This window comes from Pelodiscus sinensis, chromosome 9 (assembly GCF_052426305.1).
Source record: "Pelodiscus sinensis isolate ZL-2025 chromosome 9, ASM5242630v1, whole genome shotgun sequence".
In the NCBI taxonomy this organism is placed as follows: Eukaryota; Metazoa; Chordata; order Testudines; family Trionychidae; genus Pelodiscus; species Pelodiscus sinensis.
The window spans coordinates 8,925,547-8,946,107 of record NC_143060.1 but is presented as its reverse complement, the minus strand read 5'-3'; the positions used below and the strand labels follow the sequence as shown (position 1 = coordinate 8,946,107).

Genomic DNA, 20,561 nt, shown 5'->3' with positions numbered 1-20,561 from the left:
CTTGTGAGACTTAAATTATTCTTGCATGAAAGATAAGTCACCTGAGAATAATCCAAATGAAGTTCACATAGATTTAAAAAAAAAATTATTCTAGCTAAAGAGAGGGGTGTGGGAATAGATGAACAGATGGGAAAGGGAGATGGGGAACTTGAGGAAAAGGCTAATTAGGTAACTGAGGCTAAGAGGCTGTTAGAGCTGACCCAATGGTCTACTGGAAGTGTAGTATAAGACTGGAGTTTGGGATTCAGGTTGCTTCCCCATTCCCAGACCTGCATGCACTAGATACACTGTAGAGGTAGGGTGCTCCATATGTTCCACATCACTCTAGCAAGACATCCTCTAGCCAGCAGAGAAGCATAATCAACCTACCTCTGCTTGTATGGTGTCAGGTTATTCGGGGGTAAAGGAGGGAATAAAGGCAGAAAATGGTGTTTATGTGAGGGAAAGGTTGGGTGTGTGTAAACTGTTTGTGAAGAGATGGCACGTAGTAGACTGAAATATCTTGGGCATTTTCATAGCAGCTTGTTCGTGTGTGAGTGTGTATTTTCAGAACTGGTGACAATTTTAATTATATTCTCCCCCATCTCCTGTAATAATCCAAACACTCCTGGAATTTGTCCAGTTCAAATTTTAAGACTCTGTCTCAATCAGAGCCTTGGAGGTAGGAAAGGCATTCAAGGTCAACTGTTCTGGGTTTTTTTTTTTCTGCATGCTGGCTGCTTTCCAATCCCATGCACGTTAAAATAGACGTCTGTTTACGTTTCTCAGCCTTCTGATGTGCCACCGGATGCTTCCATTTCCACCTGTCATTTTTCTTTCTCTCTGGGTCCAATTGCTAAAACACCTTCCTCTTCTAGTTGGCTGCTTACTCTTTCCTTTCCTCCTAACTGTCTTCTGATCATACTCCCAGCAGAGGTCAGTGGAGTCTAGCTCCTTAATGGCAGGGGTCTCAGACATGGCTCAACATTCTGCATGACTAAAAAGTTAGGTATGGAGAGAACAACATGCAGAGAAACTTGTGACTTTCCACTGTTCATGCTCAGATGCGTCAGGCAGATTTAGCCATTAGACATTTTGTGTTCCGAGCTTCTCCTACTATATTCAATTATTTTATATTTTCTTAAGTTGGTCTCTCTAGTTCCTTCATTATATTTATTACTCTTTGAATTGCCTCCAGTTCATGTTTATCCTTGCGGTGTTGCAGTCTTCAGTATGGTAACCATGCTGAAGACTGAGGATATGTCTACACTATAGAGGGGTTTTTTTGGGGGGGGGGAAACGAACATGTTTCCAAAAAAACTTCAGTTACATCCACACCGTAATCGCGTTCTTTCAAAATAAAATTGAAAGAACAGAGGGGTTGTTTCCAACATTGGTAAACCTCTTTCTATGAGGAAGAAACCTTTTTGCAAAGGAGCTCTTTCAGAAAAAGGCGTGTGTGGACGGGGAAGAGGGAGTTTTCGCAAGAAGAGTAAAGAGGAAAAAGCGCAGCAATCCATCCACAGCAATCACAGATTACATTCAAGATAGCTTCCACACTGAATGGACGCTGTTTCGAAAAAGCAGATTGCTTTTTCGATGCGTGTGGACATTCTCTTTTGGAAGAAGTTTTTTCAGAAGTTCTCTTCCGGAAAAGTGTCTTCTGAAAGAAGCTTGCAGTCTAGACATAGCCTGAGAGAGACTGTCCTCCCTGCTACATGATGTGATGCCCCAGGGAGAGAGGACAACTCAACCGCAACTTGGGGCCAGGTGAGAAGTGCCTGTACATGGCCACTGCAGCTGCAGCAGGCAAGGCTGGGGGAGAGATTCATGTCCCCCCAGCTGGGGTACAGACACACAGATAGACAGAAAGACACACAAAGGGTACGTCTTCACTGCGAGTTCTTCCAGCCAAAAATATGCTAATGAAGGACTCATTAGCATAAGTCAATCTCATTAGCTTATTTCCTGCTTTTTTTTTTTTTTTTTTTTTTTTGCGCAAGGGGTTTTTGTGCAAAGAAAAGTAGTGTGCATTTTTTGAGGGGTGCAAAAACCATGTTTTCCACAAGATCCTTATGCCTGTCCCTGATTAGGCCTCAGTTGGAGTATTGTGTCCAGTTCCAGGCACCACATTTCAAGAAAGATGTGCAGAAATTGGAGAAGGTCCAGAGAAGAGCAACAAGAATGATTAACGGTCTTCTAGAGAATGTGACTTATGAAGGAAGACTGAAAGAATTGGGCTTGTTTAATTTGGAAAGGAGAAGACTAAGAAGGGGACATGATAGTGGTTTTCAGGTATCTAAAAAGGTGTCACAAGGAGGATGGAGAAAAATTGTTCTCCTTAGCCTCTGAGGATAGGACAAGAAGCAATGGGCTTAAACTACAGCAAAGGAGGTTTAGTTTGGACAGTAGGAAAAACTTCCTGTCAGGGTGGTTGAACACTGGAATAAATTGCCTAGGGAGGTTGTGGAATCTCCATCTCTGGAGATATTTAAGAGCAGGTTAGATAGACATCTATCAGGGATGGTCTAGATGGTACTGGGTCCTGCCATGAGGGCAGGGGACTGGACTTGATGACCTCTCGAGGTCACTTCCAGTTCTAGTTTTTTATGATAGACAAGGATTCTACTGAGTACTGTACAAACTCAGAACAAAAGAGAATCCTTTTTATCATTTTGCACAGATTCTCTTCACCAATGATTTTTCTTATTTTGAAACTCTGACTTGTAAGGACAATTTTTCAAAAATGACTTCCAACATTTTTTCCTGAAAAATGTGCCCCAGCATCTATTTTGTAGTGGAAACCAGAGAATTGCATGCATAGAGTTTGTAGGGTAAGATGTAGATGTCCATTTAGGTGACTCCCGTTTTAAGTGATCAAGCTTTCTAAACTACAGACATTTACTCGAGGAATGAGTTTCCTGGCTTTTCTATCGTGGTATCTGTAGGGGACCAATCCTTCCTCTGATTTAAATGGAGCAGGATTAGGTCTTGTGAGAAGTGTGTCCTGCCAAAAGATTTCATTATACTGGTGAAATATTTACAATTTTCCAGATTCATTACATGCATTCTAAATGAAGGAATCCTACAAAAATCAAATTAATCTTTTATCTGTTCATTGTATATTGTAATAAATCTGAAAAAATATCCCTTTCTCTTCTTTCCCTTGAAGTTGTAAAGAATACAGACAGCTAACAATCAATCTTTGCAAAGTTCATTTAATTATTTCAATTACCAGGCACTCCTCATAGAGTTCATTTAATTATTTCAATTAACATGTTAACCATTGGAAGCTGTGTGCTTTATGATATACTGAAACTGTAGACTTTACAAACTTAAGGAACCCATTGATGTACATGAAACTTTGATTTTCCTATTCAGTGAGAAGAAACCAGACACTTGGAGAGGTAGAAAACCTTGAGTTGTACACCTGGGATGCTGAAGATGAGAAATATATTTAGTGGCCATTCTAATTAATGTTAGCAAGTGCAAAAGCAAGACTGTTATTTCTCAGTGTCTGAAACTGTCTGACTCAGCTGTGCCAGAACACATTCTGCTTTCTACAAAGAGCACTTAACTCCACTTGTAATACCCTCTTTTGCTCCATGAAACAAGTATAGAGTTCAGTGCCGTGAAAATCCTTGGAATTTATGCTGTCAACCTTAAGTTTGGAATTTTGAAAATGGCAGCTCTATTTGACAACAAAAGCTTCAGAGGGGTAGCCGAGTTAGTCTGTAACTGGAAAAACTTAAAAAAACCTAAATAGTCTTCAAAGTGCTGCAAGACTAACAAAATATGTAGATGTATCATCAGCTTTCATGGGTACAACTCACTTGAAAAAATGGGTTGTGCCTACGAAAGCTCATGATACCATCTACATGTTTTGTAAGTCTTCAAGGTGCTGCAAGACTATTTTTCTACTTGACAATAGTAAAAAATGAAGGGAAAAATAATGCTTTAGAGTTTAGATTAAAAGAAATTGTGAACTGTAAAACCTTCCGTTTTAAAGGGCTGACTCGGGGAAAAAAAAGTTTATAGTGGATGACTACCTTGTTAATACTTGCTCCAAAATTGTTGAACTCTAAGGGTATGTCTACACTACCCCGCTAGTTCGAACTAGCGGGGTAATGTATGCATACCGCACTTGCTAATGAAGCCCGGGATTTGAATTTCCCGGGCTTCATTAGCATAAGCGGGGAGCCGCCATTTTTAAATCCCCGCTGCTTGAACCCCGTGTAGCGCGGCTACACGGGGCTCGAACTAGGTAGTTCGGACTAGGGGCCTATTCCGAACTACCGGTACACCTCGTTTCACGAGGAGTAACGGTAGTTCGGAATAGGACCCTAGTCCGAACTACCTAGTTCGAGCCCCGTGTAGCCGCGCTACACGGGGTTCGAAGCAGCGGGGATTTAAAAATGGCGGCTCCCCGCTTATGCTAATGAAGCCCGGGAAATTCAAATCCCGGGCTTCATTAGCAAGTGCGGTATGCATACATTACCCCGCTAGTTCGAACTAGCGGGGTAGTGTAGACATACCCTAATAGATAGGAGTCAAGTTGTCAGATCTGGGTGTTCAAACTTTGAGAAATATTCAGATCTGGCATTTGGAATTGGTCCATTAAAAAGCTGAAGTCATTTGCAAAATTAGAGTCTGAAACTCAGGGTACGTCTAGACTACATGCTTCTGGCGACAGAGGCATGTAGATTAGGCTACCCGACAGAGTAAAATGAAGCGGCGATTTAAATAATCGCCGCTTCATTTAAATTTACATGGCTGCCGCGTTGAGCCGACAAACAGCTGATCAGCTGTTTGTCGGCTCAACGCGGCAGCCATGTAAATTTAAATGAAGCGGCGATTATTTAAATCGCCGCTTCATTTTACTCTGTCGGGTAGCCTAATCTACATGCCTCTGTCGCCAGAGGCATGTAGTCTAGACGTACCCTGAGTCTGGACTTCAAACACTACTAAAGTTTGTACGTATTTGTTTCCATGGTTTTGATTCAGACCCATTTCTTGCCATGGCCTAAAAACCTGTAGTTCAGTGATTTAGTGAACTTAGCTCTCTGTTCCTGCAGGTGAAAATGATCAGCATAGTGTTTCACCACTACTAACAGGACAGGTTGAACCTCTCTAGTCCTGGCAACATGCGTGATCCAGCATGATTTTAGGCAGCCAGATGTCTGCTTATCATGGATGTGGCCAAGTTTCCCATGGTCCCAGAAAGTTTGTTTATAGCCACCTGGCTCTTAGTGTTCTGTGCTGTTAGTTAGCTCCAATTTATCCCAATTAGGGACACATCCCCTCCCTACCTGGTGGGAGAGACTTTCCTCTGCATCGAACTGCTGCTGTAGCTGAGAGAGAAGTGCCCCACCACCAGCCAGGCAGCTCCCTGCACAGGGCCCTGATCCCCTAACTGGGCAGGGCTCATTAAGCAGATGCAGGGCCGGGCTACTAGAGCAGTGTTTCCTAATTAGTGCTCCGTGGAACCCCAGGGTTCCGCAAAGCAAAAGTAAGTTTTCCGCAAGGAGCCGGCACTCCCCTGCCCCCTCTTAAAGAGACAGAGCTTTTTTGTGTCGGGACACTTTTTTTCCCCCTTCGACAAATCGTGCTGTGGACCTTCCTTTTTTTTTTTTTTTTAAGGCAACCTTAGGGGTTCTGTGGCCAAATAAAATTGGGAAACACTGTACTAGAAGGAACCATGCTAGGTCCCAAGGGTGCTGAATTACAGAGGTTCAACCTGTACTTTGCAATCGTACTCAATTACTTCTCTACAAGTAGTATCACTTAATTCTTTACATCTGTTAGACTCTCTTACAGCATGCATAACTTTTTTGTTTCCTCTAAAGATCATCTTCATTTTTTTGTCTACTGACTGTGATAGAGTTAGCAAATCCTGAAAATGGTGGGAATCGTGTGTGAGCGCCACCTTAAAAATGGGCCAGATACGGTTTAGGTTGTTCTTTGAAGCCATTGGGAGTTTTGTCTGGATAAAGTCTTCCAGATTGAGTCTCATGTTAGAAAAAAAATCTTAAATCATTATTATGTATTGTTTGTATTGTACTCAGACCTAGGAGCCCCATGGTGGATTAGGCACCCACTGTGCTGAGTGTTACACAAACAATAGGAGGCTCCAAGGCCCAGAGGGTTTACTCTCAACAGTCCTGATAACACAAACTGTATAAATATAAAAGAAATGAAACAGGACAAATAATAAAGTTTGTCTTTAAGGGTCAAATTATGGAAACTGTTCCAGAACAGATGTACATATACAGTAGGATGAAACTTTCAAAACGGCCATGGAATTTAGATACCATGGTACTTGATTTTCATCATCAGAGAGAGTGTGAATTCCTGGCCCTATTGAAATGGGGACTTTTGCTATGTTGCCCCCTTTATGGTTTTGAAAAATCTCATCATGCTGTACTCTACGTATAGAGTGTTGATATGTGTCTGAATTCTGGATAACAGTGTGTCAGACATACCCTATCCTCACCATTTTCTACCTGGCATAACAAATGGGTGCAAGACATACGAGGTAGAGGTTTCTAAAGGTAGGAGATTAATGGAATAAAAAACTTGGGGCCCTTAGGCATTGCTTTTGAATACCCTTCTCTAGATGCAGCACTTCTCCAAGGATTATGAGCAGAGTCAAAAATGGAGTCGAAAGCTTTCTGTCTGCACTCCCCTTTCACCTTGACAGTTTTGGCATGTAACAAACTAGGCAGCCCAAATTTGTTTCAAAACAGGTAAAATATTAAACCACGTTTCTGTCATACATTTCTAAAGTCAGGCGGAAAATAAGTTGCCTGGGAGATGCTACAGGCTGCAGCTGTGCTTAGAATTCATGCAGTTTTCCTTTAAACAACCATGGTGAAGTGATGAGATTCGGGCATATGTGTATCACTTAGCAGGGTGCGTTTATGGGTGTTCATGACCTGGAAATGCAGAATGACAAATAAAAGTATCAAAGTTCTTCCGTAACTTTGGTATCCTAGTGCTACCCATGAAATGACTGCATTGTGACCTACAGGATAAGAAGTCAGTGCATTTCTGCAGATCCGTGATAAGATATTTTTCTCTACTCAAAAATGCAGTCAAACTCTGCATTCTGAATCTGTCCCTGCCAGAACCCTGGATGCATTAGTATTCCACTAGCAACTGCCTGTAGGTAGGAATATTGTTTTTTGTCCATAACCAGAGGGAACAATCAGACTAAGCCTTTCCCCGACTATAAACCAGCCACAGTAATTGGGTTTAATTTTAATTTTTGTAATAGCTTTAAATTAAAAGGAGCAGCTGCTGCCACAGTGTGTGGGTGTCCTTTTCCAGAAGGCATAGAACAAAAAAGGAAAAGAGTAAACAATAGTGTGTCTAGGACACAAAGGTTAATTTAAGAACTGAGCAATGTCTTTTCTTTATCAAAATCTCAGTTGATGAGATCTAACACTGTGTCTCCTTTCTTTATTTTTTTCCCCTTCTAAATTCCAAGATAAGATCTGAATCTGATTAGGCTCCTGTATGTAAAGATGTGTTGTTGGTATCTAAACACTAACTCTTTCTCCATATGACTCCCAAATAGATTAACAGTGACAAAGTGGTGGGAGAGATAAGAATAGATGAGCAGTGACAGGGGTACTATTATAATTATTTTTGGAAGATAGTGCCCAAACTCTTAATTCAGACCATTTCTGCCCTGAGAGGGTGAATTTAAACCTATGAATTGAGGATGGTTTCTACTGCTGTGTCAGACACCAGATAGTGAAATGTCAATACCAGATGTCCTAGACATCGAGATTAGCCATAATAGCCAAATGCAGCCATAAAATGGTGTGTCAAAGTGGATAATAAAACAGATGCTTAGCTTTTATAATGAAGGGGAAAGGGAATGAAATATCAAAAGTGTATTTCATACAATAACAAAAGTTATCTTTAACTTGCTTCAAAGTACAAAATTATTGAACCATTCATCATTTAAGCATTAACTATCAGCAGATGAATTTCAATTAGCATTACCCTTTCTGGAATTCTGAATTTCCTCCTCAAGGTCCCATTTTACATGCAGTTATTATTGCATAAAGTAAGGACTGCCCTTTGTTATTTCCCCCTCTGCTAATTTGGAAACAAATAAAGTTCAACAACTCAGCAACCTACCATTTAAACTTTCATTATGGTTTGAGAACTGGGAGCTAGACTACTGCTCACTGCCACATCAATTGCTTGATTTGAGAGCAAATGAGGGATGTCCTATAGCACTCCAGAGTAAGAGTGAGCGATAGAAATATGTTAAGATACTCGACAAACCTATTAGGTTAGGGTACTTTCTGCAGACAGCTGGTGGCAATTTTTCCCCCAATAGCACTTCTAAAAAAAATGAGTATTTTTGTGTCCTTCACATTCGTGGCTTTAAAACCATTTTCACTTAGTTAAGATCAGATCGTCAGTACTAAGAAAGTCTTAGAAACCAAAAATACTGAATGAAACCCTCAAAACCATCTGTGTTCAAGAACCAGAGCAATAAGAGGAACAAATAATTTTTATTTTGACTCTAAATAGCTATCACTATCTTCTTATTGTATGTGTCCAAGAACATTTCAATTCCCTTCTGTTCTCTTTGTAGCCCCTGAGTTTTGAGGATCACACTCCTTAACTGTCGTTCATTAGCAAGCATGTGCACAATGCAGGGGTTTGTTCTCCATTTTTTATCAAGAATGAAAGACCAAAATTGGTGCTCTGCAGTAGTCTAGCTTCTCGGAAAGGACACATTACCATTGCTATGCCTGTAAATTATATTATGTTTTCCTGCACTGTATTTAGCTCAGATCTGCTATGACCATTATATGAAACCTATTTATAATCCTATATAATTTAATTAGTTGGCGTTGTCTGCAGGATCACAGCATGCTTTTGCCAAACACAACTGGGGAATTATTTGCTTTAAATTACAAGAGCATGGTATAACTAGAGAATGTGCCTGATTCAGTTCTGGTAGAAAACCTGTATCCAACACCAAGCAGTGCCAGATTAAGGCATAAAATAACTGAACTTCATGTTAGAGATTCGCAATATGAGGGGACCTCCAAAAGAGAAAGAAACTGACTTCATTTCAGATTTTATCAAAACCGGTTTCTACATAATAGAGATATGGGAAAAATTAGATTATCTCTGAATACAGACATTTTTGGTCAAATATGACAAATATACACATCTGGCTGTACAAATTCTCTTTCCCTATTCCTACCCTTCTCTAATTGTTTGTTATTTAGGCAGGAGGCCAGGGCTGGGGGGAAAGGGGGGAAGAAGATAATTGCACTTTGTAAGTCTGCTATCAGTCTCCTAAGGCAGTGATTTGTTGGCCAGCTGCTTCTGGTAAAACTCTGATCATACCATCATAACTAATTTAAATAAATGAACACTGGTATCTCTGACCTCGCTGCTGATAAAACTGGGGGAAAATGTGATGTCAGAGACTGCAGTGTCATGAAGAACTCTCTGCTAAGCTCATCCTCAAATGGGACTCATCCTACAAGTGACATCATGTATCCCCCTTGCCTAGTTATGGCAGAAAGGTTGCTATCTTTGTTTAGTCTATAGTGCCTTCATTCCCGTTTTTCTTTGTTTCCTTAAGTGGCAGTGTGTTCTTTCTTTGTTTTGATCAAAAATGAGGAGTAACGTTAGTGCGAACCAAGGGGTTTGGTTCGAACTAATGTGTCCCGGCATGCACTTCCTCATTTGAATCAGCTGTGATTCGAACTAGCGCGCTGGCGAGATCATGCTAACAAAGCGTGGGATATTTAAATCACCGCTTCATTAGCAATTTCGAATGCCTGCATTTGCATCCCTAGTTCAAGCTAGGGTGCAAATGTAGACATACCCTGGGTGAACAGCCTATAGCACTGCCCCCTTAGGCAAGGGAGCACTGGTAGGCAGGCTGTAGCATTGTCGCTTACACAGGGGAGCTCCAGCAAGCAGGCTGTAGTGCGATCCCTTAGGCAGGGGAGCTCCAGCAAGCAGGCTGTAATGTTAGCCCTTAGGCAGGGGAGTGCTGGTAAGCAGTGGTCTTAAGACCTATGGTGGGGAGGTTGCCACCCCACTTGTGGGGTGGCAGGAGTTAAGGGAACACCGGCCCATCCAACTTTACTGTGTTCCAGCCCAGAGCCCTAACAGAGACAGGATGTCCCCCCACCAAGTCAGTAGGGATCTTCCTGCAACACACTGACTCTCTGTTAAGGCAACAAACTGTTAACCAAAAACCCCTGGGCTGCTTCCTACCCAAACTCTAGGTCAGGCTCCTCAGGTCTGTCCAGCTACTCGGCCGGGTAGACCCACCAGCTCTGGTTCTTCCAGTTCGTCAGGATAGTTGGGCACTAGCAGACCCCCAGCTCCAGCTCCTCAGGTATTCAGCTACTGGTAGTCCTACCAGCTCCACCTCCTCCTTGGCTGTGGGCCTCTCTAGGTCCAAGGTAGCATGTGGCTTGGGGCAGGGTCAGTGGGTAGCTGAGAGCAGAACAAGTCTGTTTCCTTCCCTGGCACTGCCATGACTGAGCTAGGGCCCCTGCCTTTCTACTTCCTGCTCTGCCCCTCCACTTCCAGGGGCGGGGCCAGCTTGGTCTTGCTCCATCCATTCAATTGGCTCAGAGGGAGATCACACTGGCTTCCTACAAAGAGGTTTTTGTTTCCCAGTAACTGATTTTTCTTGACCCTCATGCTGTTTCCATATATTTCGTCTCCATTAAGCTGAATAGCAGTACTGAAAAATCCCAGAGTTCAACGTCTGTCTTGTCAAGACATTATACATATGCCTAAGCCCCAGGCCTGAAGAGAGACAGCATCCATGCACAGTCTCATTCCCCATAATCCATCTAGAACGTGTTCCGAGAATGTCCTTGAAAGTTTGCCGTCCAGTTACCAACCTCTGAGCCAATAAGGCTCCACTTGGTTCACTTGATTCGTTTGACCTCAGATATGAATTTCAGTTAGTTTTACTGTAGGGTTTGGATTTGTCAGGATTCTTATGTCCACGTGTGTGTATGTGTTTTGTTTTTTAGGCAAAGGCTGCCACCTAAAAACGTATATTACTATCGCTGCCCAGACCACAGAAAGAACTATGTCATGTCATTTGCTTTTTGCTTTGACCGAGAGGATGACATTTACCAATTTGCCTACTGCTACCCGTACACGTATACTCGGCTCCGGCACTATCTTGACAGCCTACAAAGGAACAACATGGACTACTTTTACAGAGAATTGCTGGGACTCAGTGTGGTAAGTAATAAGCATGTTACTCAACTACCGTGCTTCATTATGGATGTCTGCCCTTAAATGCTTATACAGTATAATTCATCATTCCTGCTAAAGTATGTAGGCACATATTTGTTTTACTGCTATCAATGACACATGAGGCAGTGTAGTAGCATGATGAAATATAGACAAATGCTAATTTAATTTCACATAAAATATCTCTTCTGTGACATATAGTCCAACATTGAGATTACCGTGTAAGACCAGTTCATCGCCAAAGATATTAAATGAGAAAACTGAAACAGCTTTACAATGAAAATTTGATTCTTGGGATGCTCTGTTTCGTATTTCTATGAGATGTTGTCAGTACGGGGTTATAGCCTTTACTTACTTATGCAGAACATTTTTTTTTTTAAAGAAAAGTGGGTGGATAGATTAACCTTAAAAATGGTTGAATATTTTGGTGGCTCATGTGAAATGGTTTTTGCTATCTAAGTCTACCTCAAAAATAATGTACTGCCACCACACCTGCTGATGGGGGAGGAGCAAAAAGCAGTTGCCTCGGGGACCAGTGATTCGAAGGGGCCCAGAGCTCCGGCCACTGCTGTTAAATTGCCGCTGGATTGCTGCTGTGTTGCATTACAAGCAGCTGTGAGGGCTGCTGGTGGGAGAGAGGGAGGAAGGGCATGGCATGGCATGCTCTGGATGGTGCTGAGGGCTGTTCCTTCTGCCCAAGGCCTCACCCTTTCAAGGAGTGTGGTGCAGCCCCCCGCCCCACCCAGGGGCCCGGTGAGGCTGTTGCCTCCACTGGCCATCACAGCTGGTTCTAACTGAAAATCTAGTTGTCAAAGAATAAAATGAGGCCATGGGGATCAACCCTGTTCTTTGTTCCCAAGAGATGGTCCTTCCTGGGCAGGCTTGAGTCAGAGCATTTTGGGGAAGGCTTGAACTTCTACTCACCTTGATGTAACTTAGCAGCAAATGAAAAGAATGCCAAATCCAAACATTCCCGAATCCTAGCAAAGAGCCCAACGTCACGAGATGGGCTTAAAAATCAGGAGGGTTTTTAACAATCCTAAATTTTGGGTCTTTTTTTTATTTTCCTTGGTTTGAGCTGCTAGGGTGCACTTGTTTCACGTTTTCAAACTTTTCTCCGCAGCCATAAAGTCTATAAAAATGTTGGATTTTTTTTTTGTTTTCTTTGGGGGGGGGGGTTTTGTTTGGTTTCTTGTTTTTAAGGAGAGCTCAATTTTTATGCAATCTTCAGAAGCTGGAGCTTTATAGAGGAAATCTATAAACTCATGAATTTCACAGAAAAAATGTGAGCGTTAGAAACACTGGGATAATGTCAGCCGACGGTCAGGGCAGTGTGTGTGTGTGTGTGTGTGTGTGTGTGTGTGTGTGTGTGTGTATGTTTCCGAGAAAAGGTTTAACATCCGTGTCTTTACTGCTAGGACCGGGGTCCCATCGCAGAGGGTGGCCAGCAGGCTAACAGACACCCCAGTGTGTAGGAAGAGCTTATTACACCTTAGATTTTAACTGCTAGAACACAAAGTTCCTTCGCAGCGGGCAGCCTGGGAAAGGCTGGAAAGGTGCCCCAACGGATCTTGTCACCTGGGAGTGACTCAGATCCAAACGCCCAAGCTCTCCCTATGTCTGTCCCTTTATGACCGGCTGAAATTCTTTTAAATTGTGCTTGGTTCTATTACAGCAACTGAAGGAGTCAGGTTAAAGCATAAACAGTTACAGGTTTATTAAAGAAGCTCATAAATCATATGGTTACAATGGCTATTGCTCTATTTCTTAAATGCTAGCAAATATAAATATAGATTTTTAAAAATGGTTACAGGAAAAAGGTAAAGATAGAAAATAGAAATAATGGTACCAAGTGACAGCTTAATCTTTAAAGAGCTCTAACACTATGTGTATATATATACTTAAGCAAAGGACCACATCCAGGTACAATTTTTACCCCTTTCTGTGCCTCTCGACTCCAGCGTGTCAGGCCAGGGCCGATCTCTCAATTCCTAGGAAAGATGAATACGAGGTGGGCGTCCCCTTGGAACCTCGGGAGATCAAACACCTAACCCGACCAGCAGATAGATGGTAGATTGACACTCAGAGAAAATGTGCTGCTGGACCCATCTATATACCCCTGGGGGCCCGTATCCTCTTTCTTATCTAACATGCCAAATTGTACTGGTCCGTTTTGTGGTGCCAGTTCTTACAAGCAAGTTTCAAATTAATTTACACTTGCAAGAGAGATAACTAAATTGTGAGTACTAGACATTTTTTTACTGGGCAAGAGATTCCTCCCCCCGCGGATGGATGTGTGTTCGTATCAATATGGGTTTGAGTCAAGGGCACTCCTTGGCAGCCTCTTGGTCAGCAATTGGCGTATCTCTGTTTACAGCCATTCACGGTCACACAGCCTGGGCATTCTGCTCTGTGTGCCCTGCATGCTCAAGGCAAGCAAAAATGGATGTTACAAGGGGGGTTCTTCTCTGGCTACAGATAAACACAGGACTTCAATCTCTAGGCCTGTCTGGTTTCTTTTATTAGCACCAAATGTATATAAAAATGAAATAAAATAGAAAATTAAGAAAAGAATTAACAATAAGCTCCCCTTGCCTTCAAAGCCTTTTTATTGATAAAGCAAAGTTCTTTGTTAAAAGAAACTTAGTACACATCCCCGGCCTATTCATCCCAATTAGGAGGCCTAACAATTACATGAGGGAAGGCAAAAAACAGTTAAAAGAAAAACATAGCATCCAAAGGGGGTTGGGAGTAGGAAACACAATCATTTTGATTTTCATGGAGTTTAATTATTAATCTCAGAAGACACAACTGTAACACAAAACTATTTTTGTTCCCTTTTGTGTTCTGTGAAATTAGAGAGTAAAACGGTCATATTTGCATGCTCATCGAAACTACAATTGACAGATTAAAACACAAAGATGAGAGGGATTTGTCTTTTATCTGCTGTTTGAGAGACAGATGTAGCCTTTAAATCTCGTTAACACTGCATTTACCTGTTGCCACTAAATATAATTTTTCATATTTCAGAATATTAAACATGCCATTCAAAAACAGGGTTGCCAACTTTCTAATGGCACAAAACCAAATACCTGTGTTCTGCCCCCTGCCTGCCCCTTCCCCAAGGCCTAACCACCCTCACTCTATCCTTTGTTTCCTTCCCTCGATTTCACCAGAGCAGAGGGTTGGAGTGTGAGGGATGAAGGCTCAGGCTGGGGATGTGGGTTCTGAGGTGGGCCTGGGGATGAGGGGTTTGTGGTGCGGAAGGGAACTCAAGACTGGGACAGGGAGTTGGGGTCTAGGGGAGGCGTGAGGACTCTGGCTGGAGGTTTGGGGTGCAGGATGGGGCTCTGGGTTGAGCCACGGGGTTCAGACTGTAGGAGGCAGTGTGGACTCTGGGAGGGAGTTTGGGTGTGAGAGGGGGCTCAAGATGAGGCAGAGGGGTGATATGCAGAGGGGTTGTGGGGCCTGGAGTGGGGCCAGGGATGAGGAGTTTAGGGCACAGAAGGGGCTCAGAGCTGGAGCCAAGGGGTTCAGGATGTGGGAAGGGGCTCAGGGTTGGAACAAGGGAGTTAGGACTGGGTTGGTGCACAGGAGTAGGTATGGAGTCCAGGTGGCGCTCCCAGGAAATGGCCAGGAGGTCCCTGGGGCTACTAGGTGGTTGGGAGGGAATGTGCCACATGCTGCTCAAGCCTTCAGGCAGCGCCCCTGCAACTCCCATTGGTTCCCGGGTGTCAAGGCATTTTTCCCACTCTGGCACGATCAATGCAGAAGTGGGGGCCCACAAAAGTACCCCAAAACCGTCTCTTTCCAGGCTTTGGTATAAACCTTCCCCAAAAAATCTTAAAACCCTGGATTTTAGGGATAAAAAATTTGCTGCTACCACCCAAGTAATGATAAGAAAAATCAGGGGAAAGATCACTTGGGAAATCTCACCCCTAAGGTAAAAACCAGGACACACAAATTAACCAATACCAGGTTAATAAAAAGAAAAGGGAAAAGACTTTTATTATCACCACAATATTCCTGTTGCAAGCATAGTGACTAGATGGAAAAGTCACAAATGAATATACTCATGGGGGAAACCCCACCATGGGCCAAGACTTAATTACAAAGGAGAGCAAAACCCATTTTTAAAAATTCACAGACATCAGATCCCATTTCCCAAACCATAAAACAATAAAACCGAACAGATTTATCTAAACCTTACCCTACTTACAGATAGTGATAGAGATGTAGCCGTGTTAGTCTGGGGTAGTTGAAGCAAAATGCAGGACAATGTAGCACTTTAAAGACTAACAAGATGGTTTATTAGATGATGAGCTTTCGTGGGCCAGACCCACTTCCTCAGATCAAATAGTGGAAGAAAGTAGTCACAACCATATATACCAAAGGATACAATTTAAAAAAATATGAAAAGGACAAATCACATTGCAGAACAGAAGGAGGATGCGGGGGGGTGGGAAGGGGGAGGAAGGAAGGTAAGTGTCTGTGAATTGCTGATATTAAAGGTAGGGAGAGTGGGATGTTTGTGAGTTAATGGTATTACAGGTGATAATTGGGGAAACTGTCTTGATAATGGGTGAGAAAGTTCAAAGACTTGTTAAGTCCTTGTTGGTAAGTGTCGAATTTTAACATGAATGACAGTTCAGAGGATTCCCTTTCAAGTGCAGATGTAAAAGGTCTTTGTAGCAGAATGCAGGTGGCTAAGTCATTTAGAGAGTGTCCTTTCTGGTTAAAGTGGCAAGAAACTGTTTTCTCTTTGTGATCTTGTCTAATATCTGTTTTGTGGGCATTAATCCTTTGGCGAAGTGTCTGAGATGTTTGTCCAATGTACATAGCAGACGGACACTTTCGGCACATGATAGCGTAGATTATATTTCTGGATGCGCAGGAATATGTGTTTGGACCTAACCAAGTGAGTTATAAGATCAAGAACACATATTCCTGCGCATCCAGAAATATAATCTACGCTATCATGTGCCGAAAGTGTCCGTCTGCTATGTACATTGGACAAACATCTCAGACACTTCGCCAAAGGATTAATGCCCACAAAACAGATATTAGACAAGATCACAAAGAGAAAACAGTTTCTTGCCACTTTAACCAGAAAGGACACTCTCTAAATGACTTAGCCACCTGCATTCTGCTACAAAGACCTTTTACATCTGCACTTGAAAGGGAATCCTCTGAACTGTCATTCATGTTAAAATTCGACACTTACCAACAAGGACTTAACAAGTCTTTGAACTTTCTCACCCATTATCAAGACAGTTTCCCCAATTATCACCTGTAATACCATTAACTCACAAACATCCCACTCTCCCTACCTTTAATATCAGCAATTCACAGACACTTACCTTCCTTCCTCCCCCTTCCCACCCCCCCGCATCCTCCTTCTGTTCTGCAATGTGATTTGTCCTTTTCATATTTGTTCATTTTTTTTAAATTGTATCCTTTGGTATATATGGTTGTGACTACTTTCTTCCACTATTTGATCTGAGGAAGTGGGTCTGGCCCACGAAAGCTCATCATCTAATAAACCATCTTGTTAGTCTTTAAAGTGCTACATTGTCCTGCATTTTGCTTCAACTACTTACAGATAGTGATGCGTCTATTCTTGGAGGGAGACATTCTGTCTCCCTTAGTAGCTGGAGAGAAACTGCTCAGGACCAAAGGAGGGGAAAAACCAAAAATTCCTTTGTCCCAGTTTGAAATTCCTACCGACATTCCTATTGGACAACTCTACCTGGCTTAGGTAAGGGACATAATTAACCCCTTAGTCCCCAGGCTGCTGGTTAACCCTCATGATCATGACACTGTGGAATTGGAGTTGTGGAATCAGTGCTCAGAGGTTGGAACCTTCCTAGCTCCCGCTACACCTAGTAGCCACAGGGACCTGCCAGCAGTTTTCCAGGAACTGCATGGAGCCAGGGCAAGTAGGGAGCCTTCCTTAGCCCTGCTGTACCACTGAGGGGACTTTGAACGGCTCTGTCAGTGGTTCTCACCAAAGTTTCCAGGATCCCTAGAACCTCCAGTCAAAAACCAGATACTTGGCCACCCCATTCAAAATATGGCATGGAATTTTTTCTGTGTATGAATCCAGATTTTGTATCGAAAGGTCCACACACAGTATGTTTTCCGGAAGTTGAGATAATAATATTTTGTAGCTCACCATGATGATCTGTATAAAAAGCTTTTTGAATCCAGCTCATGATGTTAGCTTTGTACGAAACGTTACAATCTTAACACACTCGTGGCTTTTCTCCATAAAAGGCTGTCCTAAAATAGCTTGGATACTCCATGTTTTTGAAGGCTTGAATAGGCAATTTCTGTTAAGTACAAATACTTAATGTAGTGGTTTTGATGCTTCAGTTGTGCAAAATAGGATTCTTTGGGGGCCCTGCACCATACTGCTTCAAAACAAAGTTGACTGTACTTGACAGAATCAAATGCCACACAGGATGGTTTATAAATCAAGGGAGAGACCTCACACCCACTATACTCCCTTTATACTACTTTGATCTTTTCCTCTATCATAAAAGGGCCCTGAAAGTGCTGCTTCCAGCTGTGAGGCTGGTTGCAATAAGATTGCTGAGCTTCTGAACCGCATTGCAGCCTGGGGAAGCTGCTTAGAGAGGCTGTGCATAGACAGGCCCTCAGGACTGTTTTCTTTTGAGGGGCTTCTTGAGCTATGGACTAGGAGGGCACAAAGGTGATTTGTACAGTGACTAAGCTACCTTAGTTAACTCCCCTAGCCTACGAGTTCTATGTTGTGCCTTGAAAAGAACAGAATTCACCCTCAACCTTTTCTGTGGAATAATAATGGAATTCAAGTCTCAAAAAGCCATATTTAGGTTACAGTTTCTAAAGACTGTTTAAGCCATTTGTTTGGCTGCATTTAGTGTTTTCTAAGCCCTCTAATTTCATATTTTGTTCTATGAAAAGATACTCTGCCTCCATTAACTCCTTAAATGCGTTTAACAATTCCATGAAACTTGAAAGTGAAACCTCAGTATGGTGATAGAAATGTAGCCATGTTAGTCTGGGGTAGCTGAAGCAAAATGCAGGACAATGTAGCACTTTAAAGACTAACAAGATGGTTTATTAGATGATGAGCTTTCGTGGGCCAGACCCACTTCCTCAGATCAAATAGTGGAAGAAAGTAGTCACAACCATATATACCAAAGGTATGGGACATTGAAGTACCATTCGATCACAGAATGGCAAAAAGGAACAGAGCCAAATGATCATTCCTATTGCTAGTGTGAATGGATAACGTAGAGATTCCGTTCTGCCCTTTAATATTTATATTCATAATTTCAGAGAGCTATCAAACATTCTAGATGTGCCAAATGATCTTGAAAATAGTCTACCCTACAGGCTTCCTATCCTGCTATCCTGGGTACCACTTATCCTGCTATTTGCATTCTGACATCACTGGCTTCGGACTGTAAACATACTATCCGAACAGAAAACAAACATAAAAGTGTAAAGACTTTTAAAAAATATTGTGCCTTTATTTCTATAACAGAGTAAGTGATGTCATAATGCAACATATTAAACAACATTGAACAATGTAATCCAGTGAAAAATGATTTCTATAGATGTGTGAAAATATAAATACACATATGTAGACACACAATGTATAGGTATATTATATGTTTAGGTGTTTATATACTTCCAGATTTGTCTAGTCATGCATAATATTTCAAAGTGGCTAGTTTTAGAGAGGATAATGTTGGTAATCTACACGATCCGCACATACTGCGAAATTCTTGGTTTTTCAGTACACCCATGCCCCTATCAAACATTGCACTGATCACTCACTCTAAATTAAAAGAGCCCAGCCAACGTGGCTCAGCTCTGATGGTCCACTTTACAAATCACCACTCACTTGGCAGTATTTTCATTATTCACTCAAAAGAGAGCCAAGATTAATTGGACTCAGACACTTCCTCTTACTCCATTAGGCAGCCGTGCTTCCAAATTATATGTGAGGTGTATTGTGACTGCACATACAAACCACAAGCCTCAAAGGAACTTGCTCGGTACACAGACTAGAATATGGAATTGTGTGAAATTAAATATTAAACATACATAATTTAAAACAAGAGCAAATATGTCTGATGTAGAGCTGTGTAAGTGAGCCACTGGCTCTTAAGAGACAGGAGATACAGACTAAAACAGGCCAGAACACAGAACCGGGGGCTGGATTCGGATTCCACACTGGTTTGGTGTTAGTCTCTTCTTTTCACCGGAATTCTAGTTTGCATTGGTGTGAATGAGATTTAAATCAGGCCCTGGACTTGTGAAACTACTTACAAGATGTCGCTTTGCTGGTTCATTGATCAAATATTATTGGTTCACTGTACAAATGTCTGGTACACCAGTAAAAATAGCTAATGAGTTGTATGGATATCCACTCACCTATTTTAACAGATCAGTTATGACTGGCTTAAGAGATGAGACCAAGAAAACAATCAATTTTTCAAAGCTAAAAATTTCTATGTCTGCGTTCAGTGTTAGGTTATGCAATAACAGTCCTCTGTAATAAAGCTACACTTTTATTTGAAAAAATGAAAGTTACATGCCCCTGGGCGATGCATCCTACATGTTAAATGATATTGGTGCCAGATTTTGTGGTTTCTGACTGCAATTAGGTAAAAAAGTCAACTAAATGCAATTTGACATTTTATTCTGTGTGAAAACATCAATAGAAACAACTGTAAAGAAAAGTAAACCCAACTTCATAGAAAAATGAGTAAGTAGGGGTAAACCTACATATACGTTGGGGCATATTCACTTTATTCATCTGTATATGTGTTTACTCACACATAAATAGCAGCTGCTGGGGCTGTTTCCCTAGCATTGATAATATAAGCAGCGTTCCAAAACTAAATGCCCACTTCAACTCTGTTACAGATATTTTCTCTGCCAGTTTGGATATGCACATAAGCGGAGTTGGACCTGAAAATAACAAATATCAAAAAAGAATAATTTCCCTCTTTTTCTAATGGAGTTGCGCGGTAGATATATACTGTAATTTTTAATTTATTAACATTTCAGGCATTTTGTGTGTTACAGGAAAAAAAAAAAACCAGTGAGCCATATTATGTCATTGGTTTTTAGGAGGACTTCCCAACAGGAGTGTTGAAACAATTTGTATAGAGGGGGTGAACCCATTGAACCAAACTGTAAACCTTGTGTATGATGGAAACCACTTTGAGTCGGGAGGTACAGTAGCACCCCTCGTTCCAGTACCGATGCTTCCTAATTTGAATTAGTGAGGAGTTTGGCTTTAAAAT

General features: G+C 41.8%; 1 protein-coding gene across 1 annotated transcript in view; it reads left to right on the top strand.

Moving 5' to 3' along the window:
- BEND5 (BEN domain containing 5) overlaps positions 1-20,561 on the top strand; it is a 981,719-nt gene that overhangs the window by 648,245 nt on the left and 312,913 nt on the right. The window contains exon 5 of the mRNA XM_089780410.1: positions 11,025-11,241. Within this exon, the coding sequence (XP_089636536.1) occupies positions 11,025-11,241 (217 nt within the window). The remainder of the gene's footprint in view (positions 1-11,024; positions 11,242-20,561) is intronic.